At 44.6% G+C, this 23419-nt stretch overlaps 1 protein-coding gene across 2 annotated transcripts in view; it reads left to right on the forward strand.

Moving 5' to 3' along the window:
* Nucleotides 1-23419, forward strand: part of Bcas1 (brain enriched myelin associated protein 1) — an 88576-nt gene that overhangs the window by 49770 nt on the left and 15387 nt on the right. For both annotated transcript variants that reach the window (XM_085832093.1, XM_029468981.2), the window contains 3 exons: nt 6203-6409; nt 13845-13886; nt 17796-17960. In XM_085832093.1, the coding sequence (XP_085688219.1) occupies nt 6203-6409; nt 13845-13886; nt 17796-17960 (414 nt within the window). The remainder of the gene's footprint in view (nt 1-6202; nt 6410-13844; nt 13887-17795; nt 17961-23419) is intronic.

The following is a 23419-nucleotide window of genomic DNA, read 5'->3' on the forward strand; positions in this document are numbered from 1 at the left end:
GCTGTAAACAAAAGTCTGGCTCCTGCTGAGTGTGGAGCAGGGTTCTGAAGTTCTTTCTCATCCAGAGTTTCCCAAATGTCGGTCGTTGGCATACCTTCATCAATTTTGCTTAAACATACTATTAGTCACTTTTTATACTAAAATTGACTATTCCTATTTATATGTGCCTTTAAAAAAATAAAGCTTCATGTTCCTCCATATGAGGAAACCCAGAATCATTTTTCTTCACAGGAAATTGAGCGTGAATGTGTTTCATTAAAGTCACATTCTAGCTCATCTCTGTAGAGCTTTGACTCCAGTGTCCTCCAGGCTTGACTTAGGAAGGCCCTGTGGAGATTATTGGATCCGTCAGACTTTTCTGCAGAATGTTATTAAATGATTGGAAAGTCGGGAAAGGGAAAGGGGGGATGCTATTTGAGTTTTGCTTCATATCTAGATTGTAAAGTTATGGTATGCCACCCACTCTTTGGGAAATTCTCTTCTGACCTCAAGATAACAATATTACCTTTCTGGCATCTGCCTCACCTGCTCCCTCTGCTGACTGAGTTCATACCGAGCCCACATAGATGCCAAGCAGAGGAAAGCACTGAATGAGACAAGCTCTTCCTACAGGAAGAAAGACACAGTACATGTATAGAACCACCAATTCAAAGGGTCTCGGAGTTGCGGCCAAATGCTCAGAATTTATTTTTAAAATATTAACCACTGTCCACCAAAGTTAGTGAACATGTTTTAAAAAAAAAAACAAAACACAAAAACAAAACAAAATGTTCCCAGATCCATTTTATAGAGTCCCAAATGAAATAGGAAAATTTCCACAGCACACCCACATAGCAGAAGCTACAATTGCATATGCAAATAATAAAGACTTGATTGCATATGCAAATAACACAAGACCACCGTCGATTCTCACCAAGGCTTGTTTCATTCTGCAAGGAGAGAAAGATAGATACTGCAGTAAGAAAGAAAAGAGCACTAAAAAGTGGACTTAGGTTATAGAGAGAAGGCTCCCAGCACAGCTTCTGACGCTGCAGCTCCAAGGCACCCAACGTCCTCTTCTGACCTTTGAGGGCACTGGACTCAAGTGCGCACGTGTGCTCGCGCGCGCACACACACACACACACATACATCTTTTAAAAATCATTAAAAAGTAGCACAGGTTTATGGACATACTAGTGCATGCCTATAATCCCAGAACCTAGGAAACAGAGGCAGGAGGATCATCTCAAATATGAAACCCAGCCTGGGCTATATATCATGTTCCACGATAAGCAGGGAAGCACAGCAAGCCCCTGACTCAGAAACACAAATGGATGCATAAATAAGAAGTCTGCGGTCACCTAGGTACATAGAACACAAATTAGTGGCAGCTAATGAGACCCATCGTAGACCTTTATGCAAAGGAATCTGGTCTAACTCCCTCTTGGGGGTTACATGTGTCGTGGAAGCCTTGAGTGTTTGAGGAGTCTCTGTACACGTGTGTGACTCCCTCCATCCCACTCCCTCTGCCCTGCATCGTGACATTCACTTCACGTGTCATCAAGTTTCACATCTGTAGCATCTTCCCACCATGACCAATCGTTCTCTCCATGCCTATCAGAAGAGGGTATCAGATCCCATTACAGATGGTTGTGAGTCACCATGCAGTCGCTGGGATTTAAACTCAGGATCTCTGGAAGAGCAGACAGTGCTCTTAACCACTGAGGCATCCCCCAGCCCATCATTTCTACAGCTTCCCAATATATGGCTCATTTGGGAAGAGGGTGGAATCTAGACTCTTAAAACATTAAAGGAGGTTCTGTCTTCTGGGATTCTGTAACCCAGACACACAAGGCTCTGGGTGGTCAGGGTTGTGCCTTGATTGACACTTGATGTGTTTCCCATTGAGATGTAAATCAAAATAGGGGGACGATTCCAGATCGATACAGTTCTCAATTGTACAGCAGTTTGCTACATATAGGTCTTTGGCTTTTACCTCTCTGTTGAGAACAGTTTCTTCTCTTTTGATTATTATGTTCTCCTTAGAAGGAAAAATACCCCCCAGGCTTACCAAGAGGCTGCCCTCCATGTCAGAAAAAGGGAATCAAAAAAATTTGAAGTTAAGCCCAAGCTGGGCAGTGGTGGCGCACGCCTTTAATCTCAGCACTTGGGAAACAAAGGCAGATGGATTTCTAAGTTTGAGGCCAGTCTGATCTACAGAGTGAGTTCCAGGACAGCCAGGGCTGCACAGAGAAACCTTGTCTCAAAAAAAAAAAAAAAAAAAAAAAAAAAAAAAAAAAAAGAAGTTAATCCCAGTCTGGTAGTGCATGCTTCCAACCCCCAACACTTGTTCTTCCCATGTAACAAATCTGAGGCCAACCTGGGCTGTGTATCAAGTAGCCATGGCCACACTAAGACCCTTTCTTAAAAGCAAATACATAAGGAAGTAGATTCTCTTAGTGAAAAATCAAATTGGGAGGCTGGAGAAAAGGTGCGACAGCTATGGATACTCGATGGCTGCTCTTTGAAAGGACCAGATTTTAGCTACCGGCACCCACATTAGGCAATTTATAACTGCCTGCAACTCCAGCTCTGATGCCTGCTTCTGACTTCTGTGTGTGCCCTCTCACACCTGCATACACACATACCTGCACATACACACACACACACATATACACACACATACACACACACACACACATATGTACACATATACACACACACATACACACACATACACACACATATACACACACACATACACATACATACACATATACACTTACACACACACATACACATATACACACACATATACATACACACACACATACACATACACACACACACACACACACATACACACATACACACATACACAAAGGCACACACACATAAATTTTAAAATGTATTGTGCTGGCTAGTCTTATGCCAACTTGACACACAAAGTAGAGTTGTCTGAAAGGAAGGAACCTCAACTGAGGAAATGCCTCCATGAGATCTGACTGTAGGCAAGCCTGTAAGGCACTTTCTTAGTGACAGATGTGGGAGGGCCCAGCCATTGTAGTTAGTGCCATCCCTGAGCTGGTGGTCCTGGGTTCTATAAGAAAGCAGGCTGAGCAAGCCACGGGGAGCAAGCCAGTAAGCAGCTCCCCTCCATGGCCTCTGCATCAGCGCCTGCCTCCAGGTTCCAGCCCTGTGTGAGTTCCTGTCCTGACTTCCTTCCATGATGGACATCTACATGGAAGTGTAAGCCAAGACCCTTTCCTCCCCAGCTTGCTTTTTGTATATGGTGTTTCATTGCAGCATAGAAACCCTTACTCAGACGTATCATTTGTGAACAAGGAAGGCTAGAACTAATAAATACAATAAGTTCTGGAATGAAGCCAGGGCACTCCAGGCAAGATGAATGATCTACCTCTGCCCTCAAACCCCCACCCAGGTTCCTGTCGGAAGAAGCAAGAAGATCACTTCCCCTTCCTAACCCTGAGTCTTTGTCTCTTGGGGTTAGGACATAAGATGCTTCAGAATCAAATTTAGTCCATGTGCTTCTGCTGTTCAGTGATGACACATACCTAGGAAGGCCAGGCGTTGCCACTCTCCCATCTCTCAGTGAGGCGGCTGCAGGATTCTTATTAGAAGCCGGCCCTCAGGCCTCTCCCTTTCCACATCGCCATTGTTTTGTGTTCTTGTTCCGATGTTTGCACCTTACTGAGCCCTCCTGTGTCCCACATCCAAAAATAAAAACAAAGGGATCACTTACTAAGAAGATAGTCCCCAGAGACACAGTCTCGAGGGTAGGGTCATCAAATAGAATATAGCATACACACTGAAATCCAGACTCCAGATACACAAGAAATAATTGTATATTGTCATGAAATCCATTCTTTATACTGTAACTTAAAATTACTACAAAAAAAAATTTAGTATAAATTTAAGTATAGTCCATGCAATGTTTGGGGGTATACTAGAGAAGTTATTATTTGCTGATTAGAAACTCAAATTTAATGGGAGATTCCTTTTTTAAAATTACGTGTGTGTGTGTGTGTGTGTGTGTGTGTGTGTGTCACATGTGAGTGCAGGTGCCCAAGGTGTCCAGTAGAGGGCGTCAGGTCCCTTGAGCTGAAGTTACAGGTGGTTCTGAGCTGCCCCGTGTGGATGCTGGGGTCCAAACCTACATCCTTTGCAAGAGCAGGATGCTCTTCTATCCACTGAACTATCTTTCCTATATTGTTCTTTTTTTAATTACAGTCTGATAACCTTCTAGAGTGGCCTGCCTCTGAGTCAGGCTGGAATCTTTACTGTCTCCTATAGAATCCAGAGAAAGGATAGTAAATTATCTAATATAGGCACACATGGGGGAAGGGGGAAGGTGAGAAGGTGGGCTGGCAGGGAAGGCAGAGCAAGTGAGGCTTTGCTGGGCTCTGTCCCAAGAATCAAGGACTGGATGGAAACCGGCCATGGCAGGATCTGGTCCTCTCTCCTCTTTCTCTACCTGTCTCAGTTTAGAGTTAGGCAGATCACAGGCACCAGTGTCCTTATCTGAAAATGTAAACATTGGAAAGATGGTTTTAAAAAGACTCTGATCATCTAGAGTGTCTTGGTGTACACCTGTATATAATCCCAGCACTCTGGAGGCTGAGGCAGGAGGATAGCTGCTTCTGGCCCAATCAGAGCTACGTAGAAAGTCCTTCTATCAAAAACAAAACAACCAAAAAGAATCCAGAACCAAAAATATTCTGAAATGTCCTGAATTTGTCTGAATCCCATTTTTATTGTCAGATAGTTTTCTTTTAGTCAGAAACTGTCTGGGAATTGAAAGGGATCCTGTCTCGAAGTCCAGAGAGCAAAAGACATGAAACGAAGATGCTTGCTGTAGTGGAGTCAGCTCGAAAGAATTCGATGCTAGAACTTGAATGTCAATACTCACTCACGTCTGGATAAATCTGGGCTTTGTGAGTCCTTGTCCAATGATGCAAGGGAAGCAGAGACTAGGAGTTAATTCTAATCTACTGGGGGAAAGAAAAGGATTAAACAGATATGTTGGTGCAGAGCTGTGTTCGCGGACTTGAGATGCTGTGATAGAGGCAGGAGGGTCAGACATTCAAGGTCAGCCTTGGATGTATAGGGAGCTGAGGCCAGCCTGGGCTCCATGAGGCCCTTTAGGAATGGGGAAGGAAAAGAAACATAGAGGGGAAAGAAAAGAGAAAAGAAAGGGAAAGGAAAGCAACATGAAATGCCTTCACTGGGCTTCAGCACAGCTGGGGGCGGGGGAGGTGGGAAGGGGAGGAGGGATGACAGGGAAAGAAGAGGGGGGAAGGAGCAGAACCAAGGGCTACCTTCCAGAGAGGCTGTGTGTGGGCTGTGAACGGGGTATCTAAGGATAGGAGTGTGGTCTGCGGCTCTTCACCAGCATTCAGATTCCCTTCTGCCTTCTCCATGGCCTGGATCTCCAAAGTAGAGAGTGGGAGAAGAAATCCAGAACTCCTATGGCTGTCATATTAACCCCACCCTTCCTTGGCTTCCAGTTTGGCTTGGGAAGGTATGCAGGATTGTGTGCAGAGTCAGAATATGTCTGTGTCTGTGGATGGTAGCCCGGTCAAAATGATTTGGAGACAGGGGCCTTGGCAAAAACTAATTAGCGCTCGCTCTCTCTCTCTCTCTCTCTCTCTCTCTCTCTCTCTCTCTCTCTCTCTCTCTCTCCTCTCTTTCCTTCCTTCGACTGAGTGTGTGTGTGTGTGTGTGTGTGTGTGTGTAATGTGCACAGGCACATGCAGCCACAGTAGACATGTGCAGGTCTGAGAACAATCCTCCAGAGTCAGTTCTCTCCTTCTGCTATGTGGGTTCTGGGTTTTGAACTCAGGTCATCGGGTCGTAGGCAAGTTTCTTTCCCACTGAGCCAAGAGCTAGGCCAGAACTCCACTGTCTAATAACACACCTCCGTTCTCTAAAACCTACCCCCTACGTTACTTACATAAGCACCATCACTAACAAGTCTCCCCCTTTTTTCCTCCTTGAAAGGAAAATATCTGGGAAAAAAAAAGATTTTAACATAGAGCTACATTCACAACGGAAATGTGCATAAAACAGAAATTTTGAAAGAAGAAGATTAACATCATGCAGGACCCCAGCCGATGCTTCTATTAACAGAGAGCCTTTTACTTTGGAAAGCATGACGTTTTTTAAGTGTTTCCCTTTGCTTTTTAAAAACCAAACTTTACAGGATACTGAGAACTCACCCATGACTTCAGCCAATCTCAAGTCAGACAAAGCCAACTTCACACCCCAGGAGACCCAAGGGAAGGCAAAGAGTACCAAAAGCTGCAGCCCCCCACCGCCACCTCCTGAGACAACCAGCGAAGGGAGAGACAGCAGCAAGGAGAAGGCAGGGCCCACCTCACTACCGCTGGGAAAGTTGTTTTGGAAGAAGGTGAGTCTGTTTGTGCGATGTTTGCAGGGTCCTTGGGGTCCTGAGGTGGCTCAGGAGTTATTTCCAGTGGGCCAAATGGATGTTGATGATTCTCAGAGATTGTCTTCCTCCTCTTCCTCCATGATTCAACTTGTCACTGAATGGAGGACTCCTAATGTACTCCTGGGTGGAATGAGATGCGGATCTTGCTGTACGCAGGTGCTTTGTGGGGGAGAAACAGAGACAAACGAGTAACAATTTCATTCATTGAATGGCCTGGGTCAGGCACAGAAGGCTGTGGTGTGTCGTGGCTACGTTGTCCCTCTGTGATGGTCGGTAACCTGGGCTTCCTCAGCACACACCCTGCCTGGGGAGAAGGCGTTCTGTCTTCACCCCTCCCTGTCCAGATGCAACCTTCTGAGCAACCATTTTAGAAAATAAGGGTGTCCACCACATCAACAGCAGGGGGAGGACTGTGGTGGCTCAGAAACGGTGGCTGGGCTGAAGTCTCGCATTGGTGCCGAGCAAACCCCACTGTAACACATGGTCAGAACCTGACCTGATTCAAATTTCTCCAAGAAATGAATGAGAAGCCGGGGTGGATTCGCACAGCTGGAAGCACCTATCTCAGTGGCTTCTTGAAAACCTGTGCCATTGGGCTTGCTGCCCGGAACAGTTGGCAATACAGACACCACTGCCCGGCCGGCTTCACTCTCTCGTGAAGGATCCAGCTGGACCTAGCCCCGAACCACTTTCTGGTTTATTTCTTGTTGTAGAAAGTTTTTCTTCTAGATGCTTCTCAGGACACTGGTTCCAGTCATTCAGGAACACATTGGAACATGTCAACGGATAGTTTTCAATCCTCTTTCTGCCTATACTTACTCATTTAGAAGTCTTTTGCCAGCAGTATAATGTAGAAGACAGTTTCTAAATGATTTGCACGCACATATTGGTGACACAGGAAATTACTCCAGTGACCGATATTTGATATTCACGTTTAAAAAATAATTACATATTCATACATGAATGAGACATATATGTATTATGTACATATATTTATCATCTATACCATATGAACAAGTACATATGATAGCTATACACATATCCAGCCAGGTATGATGGTTCATGCCTTTAACTCCACCACTCAGGAGGCAGAGGCAAGAAGATCTCTGAAATTTCAAGGCTAGCCTGGTCTAACAAGTGACTTCCAGGACAGCAGGACTAAATAGAGACACCTGATCTCAAAAAACAAAACAAAACAAACAAACAAAAACAAAAATTGTACATATATTCAAAGTAACTTGAGATCAACATAGATTTTTGCAACCTAGAGAGATGGCTCAATGGTTCAGGACAGGAACTGCTCTCGAAGAGGGCCTGGGTTCCATTCTGGCACCTATACTGATTGGTTCATAGTTGCCTGGAACTCCAGAGGACCTGATGCCTTTGACTTCTGTGGGCACACGAGCATGTGCGTGGGCACACGCGCACACACACACACACACACACACACAACTAAATCCTGTCCACCTTCCCTGCCTGTGTGAGTGTTTAGTCTGGCTTATAGCTCCTTGTTCTCAACAGTATACAAATCTTCCATGGGGTTCTGCCAGCTTTTTTGTTTTTTGTTTTTATGAAAGTGTTTACTGTTGTTAACAGCCTAAGCTACTTTTTAGATTAAGCAATTAAGAGCCAGTAGCTACTGGGGGAAGCTGGGGTAATTCTGGTTTTCAGGGGTTGTTTTGTTATGTTTTGTTTTGTTTTGTTTTGTTTTGTTTTGTTTTGTTTTTTGAGACAGGGTTTCTCTGTGTAGCCCTGGCTGTCCTGGAACTCACTCTGTAGACCAGGCTGGCCTAGAAATCAGAAATCCACCTGCCTCTGCCTCCCGAGTACTGGGATTAAAGGCATGCGCCACCACACCCGGCTTGTTTTTCTGGTTTGAATGATTCATACCAGACATTCCCTATCACAGAGAGGTTGAAAAACTGAAAAATATCCCCACGTGTTATTAAAATTATTAACGAAAAAGAAGTAACTTTACTATAAATTTAAGTGTGTTCCATGCACTGTTTGGAACATTATTATTTGCCAATCTGAACTTCAGATTTAATGTGACATTAAGTCACTTGGCTGCTCCCTTCCAGGAAGCCTCCGGGATCTGTCTGGTCTCCGTCTTGTTTATTCCATTTTTAGTCTGGGCAACTTTGTATCTTACCTTCAAAACACTGCATGCTCTTCGTTTGTCCAGTTTTCCTTCTGGCCTCTGCAGCACTCTCACAGAACATTCTGGGTAATCAAACTGTCTCTGCCCTTCCTCTGATGTTATCTGGAATATCTGCTCACTGGCCACGGTGGGCACCGAACTGTCACCTGGTCCTCCTGGTCTCTCAGCCGTAGGTGTTTCCTAAGGACAGAGAAGAGGGGCAGAGGCTTGCTTAAGGCTCTCATCTGCCCCTGTGCACTGAGCTGGGAAACCAAGCCAGGGGCAGATATAGATACAGCACAAGACTAAGACTTGGCTCATCACAGGCAATGCCATGCTTTCAGAGAGGGACAGAGACACTTCCCACCCCCTCCATAGACAGACAGGCTTATGCACAGGAGCGACACTCACAAAGGGCAGAGACATCTTAGACGTGATGAATGACGTAGGAAAGGGAAGTGCCTAACAGGCTGGTGTGGGCCGTTACCACAGTTTTGATCTCCATCCGTAGATATTCTGTGTATTTTGAGCTCTGCGGCTGCATCTGATTTATCTGAACACAGTGGAAGAGTAGAAACCACAACTTGTGGCTGCTCCCTCTGGCGAAGCCTGGGGAATCTGGACTCCAGTCCTGACTTTATTTGTTTATCAGTAGAAGGAGTGCTATGTAGTAAAAACACTGTGCATCGATCACCAGCTTGGCGACCTCATTGATGAAGTCTGAACGGTGGAAAGTAAAGACCTCAAGAAAACAGGCTGAGGTTGATATGACCTAGAACTCTGTGTTACAAGAGTCAGTGTGCCCCTGGACTACAGAGAATGAGCCATTAAGGTTCTGAGACCCGCATCACACCCTGCCTACCCCATTCCAATTTTGGAATTTGTAATTGAAGCAGTGTTTACACTGACTCTTTGTATTGGGGTTGTTAGGGTCAGAGCCTGGGTCCTGGCAACTATTAAAGCTAGGCTACTCATCCTCGACCCACCAATAGTGAAAAGCAGGGCAGTATTTAATGGGGCTACATTTGGAAGAGGAACAAATAAAGAAGCCCAGTGACCCCGACCAACTCCATCGTCAGGGGCTGACGTGCAGTTTATGGTTACATTGAGAGCAAGGGGTGTGCTAAGTTGTCTTGATCAAGTCGTGGCCCTGCCCATCAGTGACTCATCAGTGTGCTAATTGCTTTGCATATGCAAATTAGCCACATCAATCTCCTTGAACTGATGGATATAAACAAATCTGTGTCCCACCCCGACTTGTCCTGTCTGTGTAGGTCTAGGAAGCTAAGACAGGTGACTGATCATAAATTGTTCTGCGCTCTATGACCACGGTGTCCGGGACTTGGGATCTGAATTGATTTTCTCTTCCATGGGATATGAAATGGTGGCTGGACTTGGCCTCTTGGCCTTTCTGAATCTTTACGTTAGCTGGATGTTTCAGTAGCTGCTGATGGGGAGGCGGAACCTTCTGGCAAACTTATGAACTTATACAAAGTTCAGAAAGATTCGGTGGTTCTTGGGTACAGTCCTAAACACACACACACCCCTTAACAGTGCACTGTACAAGGCTTTTTAATTTTCCCATATATATATATGGAAAAATATATATATGGAATTTTTTCCATATATATTTTTCCCATATATATATATATATATATATATATATATATATATATATATGGAAAAAACACAAAGTTCAATCCCATATATATATATACATATATATATATATGGGATTGAAACTTGGCAAGTACTCTACCACTGAACTATATCCCCACCCCCACCCCTGCCCCCACCCCATTTTGTTAGTTTGAGGCAGGGTCTGGACCACGCTGCTGATGGCATAGCTCTCACCTCAGAGTGAGCAAGGGTTTACCCTGGGGCTAACTGTTAGTGACCATGGCCCAGGAACAGACTCAGGTTCTCTGAAACACCACATCCCAGCAGTAACGGTTTCGTGAACTTTTCATCTTAACAGAACAAAGAGAGTCCTAAATCAGCACACTTTTGAAATCTACTGGTGGAGACCTCAGTGCCCAGCAGTGTGGAGCATGGTCTCAGATGCTATCTCGCAACATCCTTAGCTCTGGGGTTGATGGAATATCAATATATGAATATAGGAGTCAGTTTGTAAAGACCACAACAGCCAGTCGAGTAGCCGTGGCCCCTCTTAGCAAATATTCACAATTAGAAGTTGAGAGCTTTGTTTCCTCCGTTTGCTTTCATGTGTGCTGCTGTCGATGCAGCAGAGATGCTGACACCATGTTGGCTGAATAGATCTAAGCAAAACTACAGTAAATGTAAAGAAAAAAAAGAATATAAATTCAAGTGGTATAGGACAGTATTGAACTCAAAGACACTGTCAAAATTGTTCAAGTATGAGGGACGCTCAGTTGGGCTCGTTCTCGGAATAAGGACTGTTAGGGCCAATGAGGTCACTCAGTGGGTGAAGGTGCTTGCTGCCAAGCCTGACGACCTGAGTTCAGTTCCTGGGACCCATTTGATGGATAGAGAGAACCTTGGTTGGTCTCTGACCTCCAAGTGCATGCTGTACCACACATAAGGAAACACAGAAATAAAAGTAGCATGGCGTTTACAAGTGTAACATAGCAACCTCAGATTGGTCACAGACCCACTAGGTAGCTCTCCTTAACCTTCCATCCCACCTCCAAGTGCTGGGATTTTACAGGCATGTGCCACCATGCCAGGTTCATGTGATGTTGGTTATAGAATCCAAGGCTCTGTGCATGCCAAGAAAGCATACTACCAAGTAAACTGCATCCCGAACCCCAAAACACACAGAAGGGTCTGGAAATCTAAAGCCACAGTGAAGATCAAGGGAACATCGGTGTTCACTCTGAACACTGCCCATCCTACTCTGTCACCTATGCCCAGCTGACAGTATCTTCTGAAACTGACAAGCTAAGAACTTTATAGACAGGAACGTCCAAGATACAGACTGGCCTTGCTGCAGAAAGCTGGGGTGGGAATGAGACTTGAACCCCTGTGTACTCTACTCTTAAACAGAGTGGTTGTTTCCTCGACACAAGGTAGACAGTATATTGACTCCTGAAGCCACTGGGGGGGTTAGGCTTGAGGAAGTCTGGCTTTTAAAAGTATCCTTTGAGTCTTTGCCTGTGTGTAATATTAAATAGCTTCCCACTGGCCTAGAGAGAGGGGTTGGCTCTGTCTTAGATACTTTTCTATTGCTTTGATAAAAATGCTATGACCAAAAGCAAGGTGCAGGGGAGTTTACTTCAGGCCACACTCCATCACCAAGGGAAGTCAGGGCTGGAAGTCAAGGCAAGAACCTGGATGCAGGAGCTGATGCAGTGCAGGAGCTGAAGGAGAGGTCATGAATGGATGCTGCTTACTGACTTACTCCCCATGACCTGCTCAGCCTGCTTTCTTATAGAACACAGGGCCACCTATAAGTTCTATAAGAGGTTGCCCCACCCACATCAGGCTGGGCCCTCCCACATTGATCACTAAACAAGACAATACCCTACTACAGACATGCCTAGCCACCGAGGTTATAAGAGGTATTTTTTTCAGTTAGGATCCCCTCTTCCCAGAAGTCTAGGTTTGTGTCGAGTTGGCAAACACCAACTAACTCACGTGCCAAGAGAGCACCATTCCTTGTAAAAAGCTTCCGACGGTAGCATCATTTTCTCACTGACAGAGGCCTCCAAGAATGTTATGTTTGCCTGTGCCCAGGATGTCATCGATATGGAAACAAGATGAGCAGAAAGAAACAGACCAAGCTGATGATCCTAGCTAGGCAGACAGTTAGTTCACAGTCACCAGACAGAGGCTTGGCCTTCAGTATGCTATCCTCACTCTCTAGCTGTTTAACCCCAGCAAGTGACTTGGCCTCTCTGTGCGTTTCTTACACTGTAAATGGTGGTCATATACATACTGTTTGAGATGCTTTAAGGAAGATAAGATATGGCAGGTGCCTGAGTGTAGATTATCCCTTCTCTCCTCCCCTCCCTGTTACTACTAAACAGGACTAAAGTCACTTCCCTAAGTGGTTTTAACTTAGAATCCAAGAAGACACAAAAAGGTCTGTGAGCATACCGGTGTCATTTGCGATGTGTTTTGTTTTGTTTCTGGAAAATTCTCAAAGTAGTCTGTATCCACCCACACTCCACACACCGAGTTTTAAGAACCATTGAAGGAAAGATATCAAGATGACCTCCAGTGTCATAGCCAACTGGTAGAAGATAACACTGGCCTTTGGAAGAATCAGGATGCCCCCTCTATTTGGGGCAGTACTCCAGATGCCAGGAGACTCCATAGGATACAACAGTGTCTGCATTAGAGTGTGTGTGTGGAACCCCCTGGCCTTTCGTGGGCTTTTCCTATCAGGTTGAACTTGAACAGGACAGAGTTGGCCGAGACTGAGGGCTGTTGTAGGAAGCAGCCTCCAGTGCTGACCAAGGACTACGGTCAGATAGGGCTGGAATCCTCTTATGGGGCAGGAGTGCCTACTTGCTCCATAAAGACCTGGGGCACACTTCTCTAGTTCCCTCATAGAACTCCCCCAAGATGTTTATGTTTTCCCTAACAGTAGCTGTGTTTTTAGGGGCTATGTTTTTCTCTTGGGTTAGGAAGTTAGCTCAGTTGGTAGAATGCTTGCCCGGCACACAGGGAACCCTGGCTTTGCCCCCCCCCAGCACCATATAAGTTAGTGCAGCAGTGCACACTTGAAATCACAGTCCTGGGAAAGCAGAGGCAGGGAAATCAGAAGTTTAACGTCATCTTTGACTACAGAGCAAGTGCAAAGCTAGACCGAAACATATGATATTCAGCAATAAAAATAACTACTGTTACATATTATCATATAGTTACATTATTGTTCTGATTTTATAGGCTACTAGAAAATGTGAAACAAATACGTTCTTTCCCACAGCTGCAATTCTATGGCTCTCATTTTCTGTGATGTTCCTGTCCCATGCATATCCTACCTGTGACATTGTATTCATTCTCTGTTGCATTTTGAAATACACAACTAGCTATACTTGCTATAGGGTTGGCCTTTGTGGAAGCCTCCTTTGAGTTCCTGCCAGAACGAGGTCCACATTAGCATTTTAGTATCTGAGAACTGCCCTACTGGACTGGTAGACCAGATAGCCCAATTTAGCATCTGAGAATTGCTCCACTAGACTGGTAAACCAGATAACCCTTTGCTTTCACATGATTTATGCTGGTAAGACTTTGACTCTTGCTTTTGTTTTTATCTTCCTCTAGTCAGTTAAGGAGGATACACTTTCCACAGGTGCAGAGGAGAACGTAAGTGACTGGGTGCCATCTTAAATCATTCCAATGTCATCTTTGGTGTGCCGGGCCATTGGGTGCTCAGTGTGGAGATCTCTGATTTGCACATCCTGTGTAGACTCTTTCATCCCTTTTTACAATTAGGGACAGAAAAAGGGGGGAGGGGACCAACACTGGATCAATTTTTTATGATTATCTATAATAAGGAAAACAGTAAGAGCAACATCAGCACATTCTCTTGTCTAGTTTGTCATCCTTTGGGGTTGAACGAGTCTACTGCACGGAGTAATGGCTTTGCACATCTGTAAGGGACAGGGTTCCATCTTCTGCTTCATCCTGCATTGATTGCTCCTTCACCTTTGTTTTCGTGGTTATCCAGATTCTTGCTAATTTTGGGTGGTACTCAGGTCCAGTCTTTTGGTTTGGTTTTGCTTTTTTTTTTTTTTTGACTGTTGATCTGTCACTGTTTATTATGTCAGCACTATAACTGAGGAGGAGCCTGGACTGCTGGCTCATCTCCCCTTTGTATTTGTATAAGGAGCACTGTGCTCCTATAAAAGATTTTAAAATGCAAAATGTACAAGAAAACACAATCCCAAGTGCTGTAAACATAACCAACAACCAATTTCTTCACCTACACATCCATTCTATAAACACAAGGTTTCAACTTGAGCCCATGTGTTCTACATGCTAAAAACTGGGCTTCTTGGCCCAGCAGAGGTCTGGTGATACTGGCTGGCCCTGGGTGTTGATGGGTTACAGGATATCACTTTAGATGATGACCAGTTTATATCTGACTTGCAACACCAGACATCAAGTTCAACAGAGAAATGGCCTGGTCACAGTGAGTTCTCATGTCCAGTTCCTTTCTGGAGAATCTAGAGGTGAACGAGACTATTGGGAGAGACATGTCCCAGATTTCTGTTTCTCAAATGTACCTTGTGAAAATGTCAACCATGAGCAATTAATCAATGGGGCCTTGGGAGCTTCAGCCCCAAGACAGCAGCTCTCAGTGCTGAAAGCACTGCAGAGTTTGAACATTTTTTAAAAGATTTATTTATTTATTATATGTAAGTACCTGTAGCTGTCTTCAGATACTTTTTCTTCTTGCTCTGGCCCCACTTGCTCACTGTAGCTGTCTTCAGACACCCTAGAAGAGGTCACCAGATTTCATTAGAGATGGTTGTGAGTCATCATGTGGTTGCTGGGATTTGAACTCATGTCCTTCGGAAGAACAATCGACACTCTTAACTGCTGAGCCATCTCTCCAGCCTGACTTCGAACATCTTTATGATTGGCATACGTGACTTCACAGCTTCTTAAGATACAATAGGACGTGGTCACATTACCCAAGCAAAATGTGCCGGGATCCTTTTGGAGTCTCCCATGTTCACTTACTATGAACAGTGTGTAAACATTCAGTTACTAGAGCCAAGTGGATTCTGGGAATCCAAATATTTTCCCTGAGTGTTAGTCATGATAGGGCTGGACATTGGAATGGCTGTGTATGATTTCTTTTATGTACTTTTTATTTTCATTGGCATATATATTTATATATACATATATATGTATATATACTGTATGTATGTCTGTATATATGTATATACACACATGTGTATATATATACATATACGTATATATGCACTTCACATGGTATAAAATTACACAAGGACATTTTCACTCAAGCATATAGCATACTTTGAGTGTGCTACCCCCACACTCCTCTCCCCTCCTCTCTCTTCCCATTCCCCTCCCCAGTTTTCATTGTTCCTCTAAATGTGTTATGATTCTTATGGAAAAAAATCCTGACAATCTGTTGGTTTTGTTATTTATTGTTCTTCCCCTCTCTTCATATGTTCTTTTGTTCATTCATCGACTCTTTCTTTCCTTTCATCTTTCATTTCTTGAGTTGAAGTTAATAAGTCAGCCAGGTTCAGGCCTCTCATGATTCCAGAAAGTTCTTGTGAGTTTACTGGATATTTTCTAAGAACCCAGAATCTTCTCACCTGAAAAGCATCAGTCAGCTTGGAGGTTCTGAGTTCTCTAAGCTTTGGGGGAGAAACCAGTGTATCCCTTCATCCCAGGAGCCCCTTAGTCCCTGCGGTTCAGGCGTTAAACTCTGGAGTTGATCTGAAACAGCGCTTGAGCCAACCACTCTCTGCCCCGTCACAGTCTCTCTGCCTCTGGCTCTAGGCTAGCTCCAGCAGTGAACAATCTTGGTCTTCCCAGCTCAGGTTCTCTTGTCTCTGGGGCCACTAGTTCCTTCTCAGCCATCCACCCCTGTGGTTGGCGGTCACAATCCCCCTTAACCCAGCAAATCAAAACTCCAGAAGCTTATAATTAAACAGTCAGATTTATATATCAATAAATTCTTATTTCACTGGATGCCCACACAATAAGTTCAGAGCCAATTAATAATGGTACAAGCTGCCCATCTAGGTTAGACAAGTTACCCCAACTATTTTATCTCTATATGATATCATATCTATCTGTGGCTATTTAAAACCATGCTGGTTCTGAATCATCCGATCCAACATCCTCCTTCTTGCTTCCTTCTCTCTGCTCCCTCTCTGCAACTCTTAGTGCTGCCTCCCTTTTCCCTGCCCAATCACAGGCCTCCACTGCACTAATGCTTAAATTAATTAGACAGAAAAAAATCCTGCCACACCATCTCCCACCCTTCCACAGCAGTATGGCAACAGCTCTTCTGTGGCCACGAGGTAGCAGATGTAAGGATGAAATCCCAGGAGACCAAGGACAGCAGAGCCAAAGGATGCGGAGGGTCCAAGTTCTTAGAGGATGGCAGAGCCTCGAATATGCTCAAAAACATTTTGCTGTTGGGCGTTCTGTTTCACTGGCCAGTAGGAAACCCCCCCATCTTCCTCAAAGTGGCTGCTACCCTCTGGTATGACTTTAGCCAAGTTAGCCAACTGTTCGTAATCCTTATTTGTAAAATGGGGATAACATTACCTTTGTAACCTTGTTCCAAGGTGTTATGTAAGAAGGGCATTGTATGACAACAGACATGGAAAGAGGTCTAAATGGATTCATAAGCGTTGGGTGCTACATGGTCATGGAGTAGACAGGGTTAATATCAACACAAGTAAGAACCAATAGCGTTAGCTGAGCGTCTGTGGTGTCTGTTACAAGCATAAAACCTTGACATGTGTTGCCTGATTTTTGGTGATCTTTCTTATTCCGTATTCTATTGCTGTGACAAGACACCATGACCAAGGCAACTTATGAAGGAAAGTGTTGAATTGGGGGCTTGCTAATAGTTTTAGTGGGTTAGTCCATGACCATCACGTTGGGAAGCATGGCAGCAGGCAGGCAGCATGGTGGGCGGGTGGTAGCCAAGAACTCACATCTGCTCTACAAGCAGGAGACAGAGTTAATCGGAATGGGGTATCTCAAAGCACCCAGTAACACAACCCCGCCAACAAGGCCACACTTCCTAATCTCTCTTAAATAGCTCCACCAACTAAGATCCAAGCATTCAAACATGCTATCCTCTACGGGCTGTTCTAATTCAAACCACCACAGGATCTCTACACAGGCTGGATGTCATTTCTCTGAGGCGGACTGGAGAGAGACTTACTAGAATGGAGGGGTAGAAGAGACTCCTGTCTATGCCTGTACCTTCATAGGGAAGGGAATTTGCCAACTCGATCCCTGGCTGTCTATCCATCTGTCTGTCTGTCTGGTGATCAGCAATCATATGTCTGTGAGCTCATTATTTGCATCCTGCATATTGCCTCTTGAAGATTTGCCTACACAGAAACTAGTCACAGGTTCAAACCCACAGCTACTCTGCAGACAGAACAACCAAGACTCCTTCATAAAACATGCTTTTGGGGAATATTTGGCTGTGAGGGGGTTGTTTTGTTTTGTTTTGTTTTCTTATTACCTGGCAAAATAATCTAGGCGGTGTGTGAGTCACCAGTAGAGACCGTAAGGCTTGAGGAAGTAGAATCCAGCTTACAAACTGTGGATCTCAGTGAAGAGACCCAGCCTGAACCCACAGACGTAAAAGTCAAAGAAGAAAGCAAATCCCGGAGGACCCCTCTGATGGCGTTTCTCAGACAAATGGTAAGCCACTTCAGGTCCCTGCAGAGGGGACATGCCTACCCACCTTCTGAGAGTAGGGGTCCATGTGTGAGCCTTCACTGTGATGAGGCATGGGGTCTATGGATGGGCTCACGAGAAAATTCCATTCACTCTTCTCATTCCATCATAAGGCTTGCTTCTTGCTAACATTCCTTAACTCTGAAAATTCTCTTTTTAGTAAATTAAGAGAGACTTTCTGTTGTAGGTTTTGACAAAGTATCCACCCAGAAGTTAATTTCATTACTGGCTTTGCACTCTCTCTTTGATGTTTGCTTCAGTTGTTGGTAAATGATTCTCACTGTAGTAATAAAGTGAGCTTCCCTCTTATTCAAGTGAATTGTTTACATAAAGAACATAAGGATATATAAAGATGGGGCTGGAGAGATGGCTCAGCTGTTAAGAGTATACACTGCTCTTGCAGAGGACCAGGGTTCTGTTCCCAGTACCTACATCTGGTGGCTTATAACATCCTGTATCTCCAGTTCTGAGGGATCCAATGCCCTCTTCTATCCTCTTAGGATACTGCACACACATGATACACATACAGTCAAGCAAGCACACACACACACACACACACATATATATATATATACACAATTTTTAAAAAAATAATATATATACATGCATATATGTACATAAACATATATGTATATATGTATGTGTATATATACATATAAATTAAAACAAGCCCTTAAAAACATATAAGGCATTTTCTGTACTAAATATTAAATAGTATAGCTTATAGCCAGGCATAGTAGCTTACACTTGTAATCCTAGCACTTAAGAAACTGGAGTGGATTCCTATGTCAAAGCTACACTATGAGACACAGTGAAATTCAGTCTGCAAAACAAAAAAGGCCAAAGCCGTGGACTGACACAAAGAAGTCCTAAAGTGACATATGAGATATGAATGACCTAGGTCATTGGAACGCAGCCATGTTGCCTGATATTCTTACAGGGGATGTATCTGGCTACATAGCTTCCTTGGTGAATTTGCCAAGCTCTTAATCTCTGTGGAATGGAAAGAATGTGGACAGACAACTTTGGGTCCCCGTGACTTTCAATATCTAGGAACTTAAACGGGCACAAGAAAACTAAAGTCACAGGGCGAGAGCTGCAAAGAAACCACTGCATAATTCTCTGTCAACGAAGAGCAAGGCCTCCACCATCTGTCCCACCATCCATCCCACCATCCGTCCCACTATCTGTCCCACCATCTGTCCCTCCATTCGTCCGGCACCCCAATTTTCATATTCAGGAGTCTAACCAATGTGCAGATAAAGAGAAAGGCAGCCAAGCCCTTGCAGCTGGAACAAGACATATTAGCAGGTGTAAGCCCGAGACCGTGTCCTTCTCTTGTTGGCTCCTTGTTGGCAGGGAGGCTGTAGAAGCAGTAGGCAGGCTTAGGCTGATCCCACCCCTATCCATGTCCATTTGCTCTAAAAGAGAGTTTGAGGCCAGCGAGATGACTCTGCAGGAAAAGGCACCAGCTATCAAACTTGACAACCTGAGTTTGGTCTCCCAAACTCAAACAGCAGACAGAAAGAAATGGCATTGGCATTGTCCCCTGACCTCCAGACATGCGCTGTGGCACCCAAGCACATGTGTGCATGCGCACACATGCACACCTGCACAAGCCTGATGATCTGGGTTCCAGCCCCAAAACTTGTTTGAAATACTGCTGCTGTGGCAAGCATCTGTCATCCCAACTGTCATCCCAGCCCTCCTATGGGGGGGAGGGGAAGTGGAGACAGAACTTGTTAAGAGTTCACAGTCCAGCTGGCCTGGAGGGCCGCTACAGCGGCAGAGACTACGCAGTAAATGGCAGGAACTGACTCCCAAAGGTTGTTCTCTGGCTTCCACATGGGTGGTATCATACCTGAAAGCCTGCTCCCAACACACGTGTGCGCACGCACACACACACATGCACACACGCCTACACACAAAGGTGGGGGGGGCGGGCATTTAACAGTCATTCCCTTGGGGAATAAAGCCCAGTAAAGGGGAAAGAAAGAAAAAGGACCTTCATTGTTAATCTGCTCACACTCAAGGAGCAAGCTTCTGTATCTTACACGCAGCCTTGCCTGCGTGAACGATGTACACGTGCATGGCGGTCAGGGGGCGACTTGTAGGAGTCAGTTCTTGCCCTCCACCTTGTGGGTCCTAGAATCAAACTCAAATTGTCAAACTTGGTGGCAGGCACCGCTACCCAATGGGCCATCCTCCAGCCTTTACACACATTCTTATGTATGTGTATTAGTGTCCCCACAGGGGCGATCCCGGGAAGGCAGGTCCAGCAATTACTTTCTGGAAACTTATTTTTATATTGTACTCAAGGCCTCAAGGTTGATTTAAAATCTTTATATTTATACAGGGCATCTAGGCAGGGGCCTGTGCCAAGGCATTGAAAATGGACCTAACATGTATCCTTCCGCTAAGGGTTAGGGCAACTTGTTAAGGCCAAATAGCCAAATGCTTCAAACTTATTTTAGCATAATTAGAAAATTATAATTTTATTTAAAATAATTTACCTAATAGAGAACCCAATAGCAAAACCTCTGGTTTGTATCCAACTTCACTAATCAAAGAGTTGTCTGTCTAGCCTCTACACTAGACAGAGGGTTGACTGTCTAGCCTTGTCACTAGCTGGAGCATTGACTGTGCAGCCTCTGGTCTCACCTTTCTGGCTCTCTGATGACGCACCCATCTCAGTGATCTGTGGCAAAGTCGTCTTTGCTGAACGCTTTTTTTCAGACAATGCAACTTTTATGGCCTCTTGTTTTTTTGTCTGTTTTGTTTTGTTTTGTTTGTTTGTTTGTGACATTTAGGACAGGCTTTCACTCTAATGATTGAAACTCACTATGTGCCCCAATCTGGCCTCAAACTCCTAGCAATCCTCCTGTCTCACGCCACCGAGTGCTGGGATTACATATGTGAACCTCTGTGCCCCACTTGCCTGGTTCATTTCTTTTAAAGAATTATTTATGTATGTTATGCATGTGAGCATACAGTAGCTGTCTTCAGACACACCAGAAGAGGGCATCAGATTCCATTACAGATGGTTGTGAGCCACCCTGTAGTTGCTGGGAATTGAACTCAGGACCTCTGGAAAATCAACCAGTGTTCTTAACTGCTGAGCCATCTCTCCAGCCCCGCCTCGTTCATTTCTTAAGAAATGATTTTCTTTCCAGAGATCAACCTCTTACAAAGTGGAAGATCTTCATTTCTAGTATAACTACATTCCAGGTAAAAAGAAAATAGAGTAATATACATCCTAACGTTGCCTTCTACACAAGATGGCTGGATTAAACCACCAAAGACCCACAGGCTCCACAGGAACCCAAAACAATCGCAAGGAATGGCTCTGAGATCAAACCCACAGTGAAGAGACACAGACTCTTAGACACATAGCCAGCTGCATGTCAAGAAAATGTTTGAAATGCTAGAATATTTTTATGGCATGGGTAGGCAGAGAGTTCTGCTCATGTACCCAACAACCAGATAGGCAGATTCAAAACCAGAGATATGTTCATTTCTGACTTATAATCTCCCAGCATAAAGAGAGCCTACTGCTAGAAAGCCCACACTCTCTCCACACTAGCTTTACCTACATTACTCTGTCGGATCCCCCTGCAGGTCTTTGTCTGGACCACTGGTTTTATAAGAAAATCTTGATTGGTGTGACATCCTCAGGCTGAGGGAAGGACTATGGGGTTTAATAGTGGGCCAGCTAAAGGCCCAAAGGAAGAGACAGCCAAGACACCTGCTTTCCTGCTAAGCACATTCAATCTAATAGGGCCAGTAGAACTTAAAAAAATTAGTATCTGCAGAGGGAAGGGAGGTGGTTTGAAATTGGAAATTATATGACAAAATACAGAAGTCTTTGGGCCAAAATTCTGGATCTCAAAATTCCCTTCAGGTATTAAAATCTTAATGAGGAGGTGACAAAGAGATGGCTTGGTGGTTCAGAGCACTTAGCGCCCAGACTGGCTCCTGGTAAATGTTTTTTTAAAGCCACACTGGGCCCAGCTGTAAGGAACACCCATCTCCCAGGTGAGTTTCAGGACTCGGAGATTAGAGAGAGTCTGAGCAATTCAGAGCAAACTTCCTATGTCCTATTATCCCGTTTCTGTTGTTTCTAGAGCTGCCCTTCGACACTGGAACCACACTGCTCCTGCGAGGCTGCTGGTGTCTGGGGTTTGCGTGAGCTGCCATGCTGAGCTCTGTTTTGCAGCTTCGCTGATTAACATTTTCTGTACCAACATCGTCTTTATACCTTGGGGTACTGGTTTTTAAATCCAGTAAAAGAGGAAAAAGAGGAAGGCTAATGCATGGTATACGTTACACCTGGGTATAGCATTCTTGCAGATATCTGTTCTTACAATGAAAGTTGCTTCAGACAGCTCACTAACCCAGTTCTATTGCAAGTGAACATCTCTGTGAAATAGAGAACTGAGATGCAGAACCTCGGTGGACCAGGAAATCTCCCATAGGTCCATGTCCTCGGATCTGCGTTAATGAGATTGAGTCAGGAAACTCTGTTGCTAATATTCTCCCAGTATGAAAATCTCACCTACAAACTGAGAGTGATGGCCTCCATCTGTAGTCCCAGCATTCAGAACACAGAGGCAGGAGGATCACAAGTGCAAGGTCATCCTTGGATACGTATTAAGTCTGAGGCCAGCCTGGGCTGTGTGCGACTCTGTCTTTAGATAGATAGATAGATGGGTGGATAGATAGATAGATAGATAGATAGATAAGTAGATAGATGGATGGATGGATGAATAGATAGATAGATAGATAGATAGATCACCCTACTTCTTTTATTTATTTTTTTTTTTGAGACAGGATATTCCCCCATGTAGACCTGTAACTCACTATGTAGATCAGGCTAGCCTTGAACTCACAGAGATCGACTGTGATGGCTATTCTTGGTTGTCAACTTGGCTACATCTGAAATGAACTACAAACTAGAAATTGAGAGCACAGCTGTGAGAGCTTGTTTTTCCTTGGGTGAATCCACTCCCAGTCCATACCTTTGAGGAAGGAAGACGCGTGGCTTTGATGCTGATCTTGAGGTGGGGAGACTCGCTTTCCATCAGGACCACACCTTCGGCTGGAAGCCTATAGAAGGGCATGGAAGAAGGAAGCTTTTGCTCTTTGCCTGCTTGTCCTCATCTTGATAGCAAGCCCATCCCTTCATGGGCATTGGAACCTACTTCTTTGGAATTCTAGCCTCGGGATTCCAGCATACACTAAAGACCAGCTGAGACACCCAGCCTTGTGGATTGAGCAACTACTGGATTCTTGGACTTTCCATTCACAGTCAGACATTGTTGGATTAGCTGGAGATACATACATAGATGAGAAGGATATTCATTCTATAAGTTCTATGACTCTAGAGAACCCTGACTAACGCATCCACCATGCCCCTGCCTCCC

Source organism: Mus caroli, unplaced genomic scaffold (genome assembly GCF_978045245.1).
Source record: "Mus caroli unplaced genomic scaffold, Mus_caroli_1 scaffold_2, whole genome shotgun sequence".
Taxonomy (NCBI): Eukaryota; Metazoa; Chordata; class Mammalia; order Rodentia; family Muridae; genus Mus; species Mus caroli.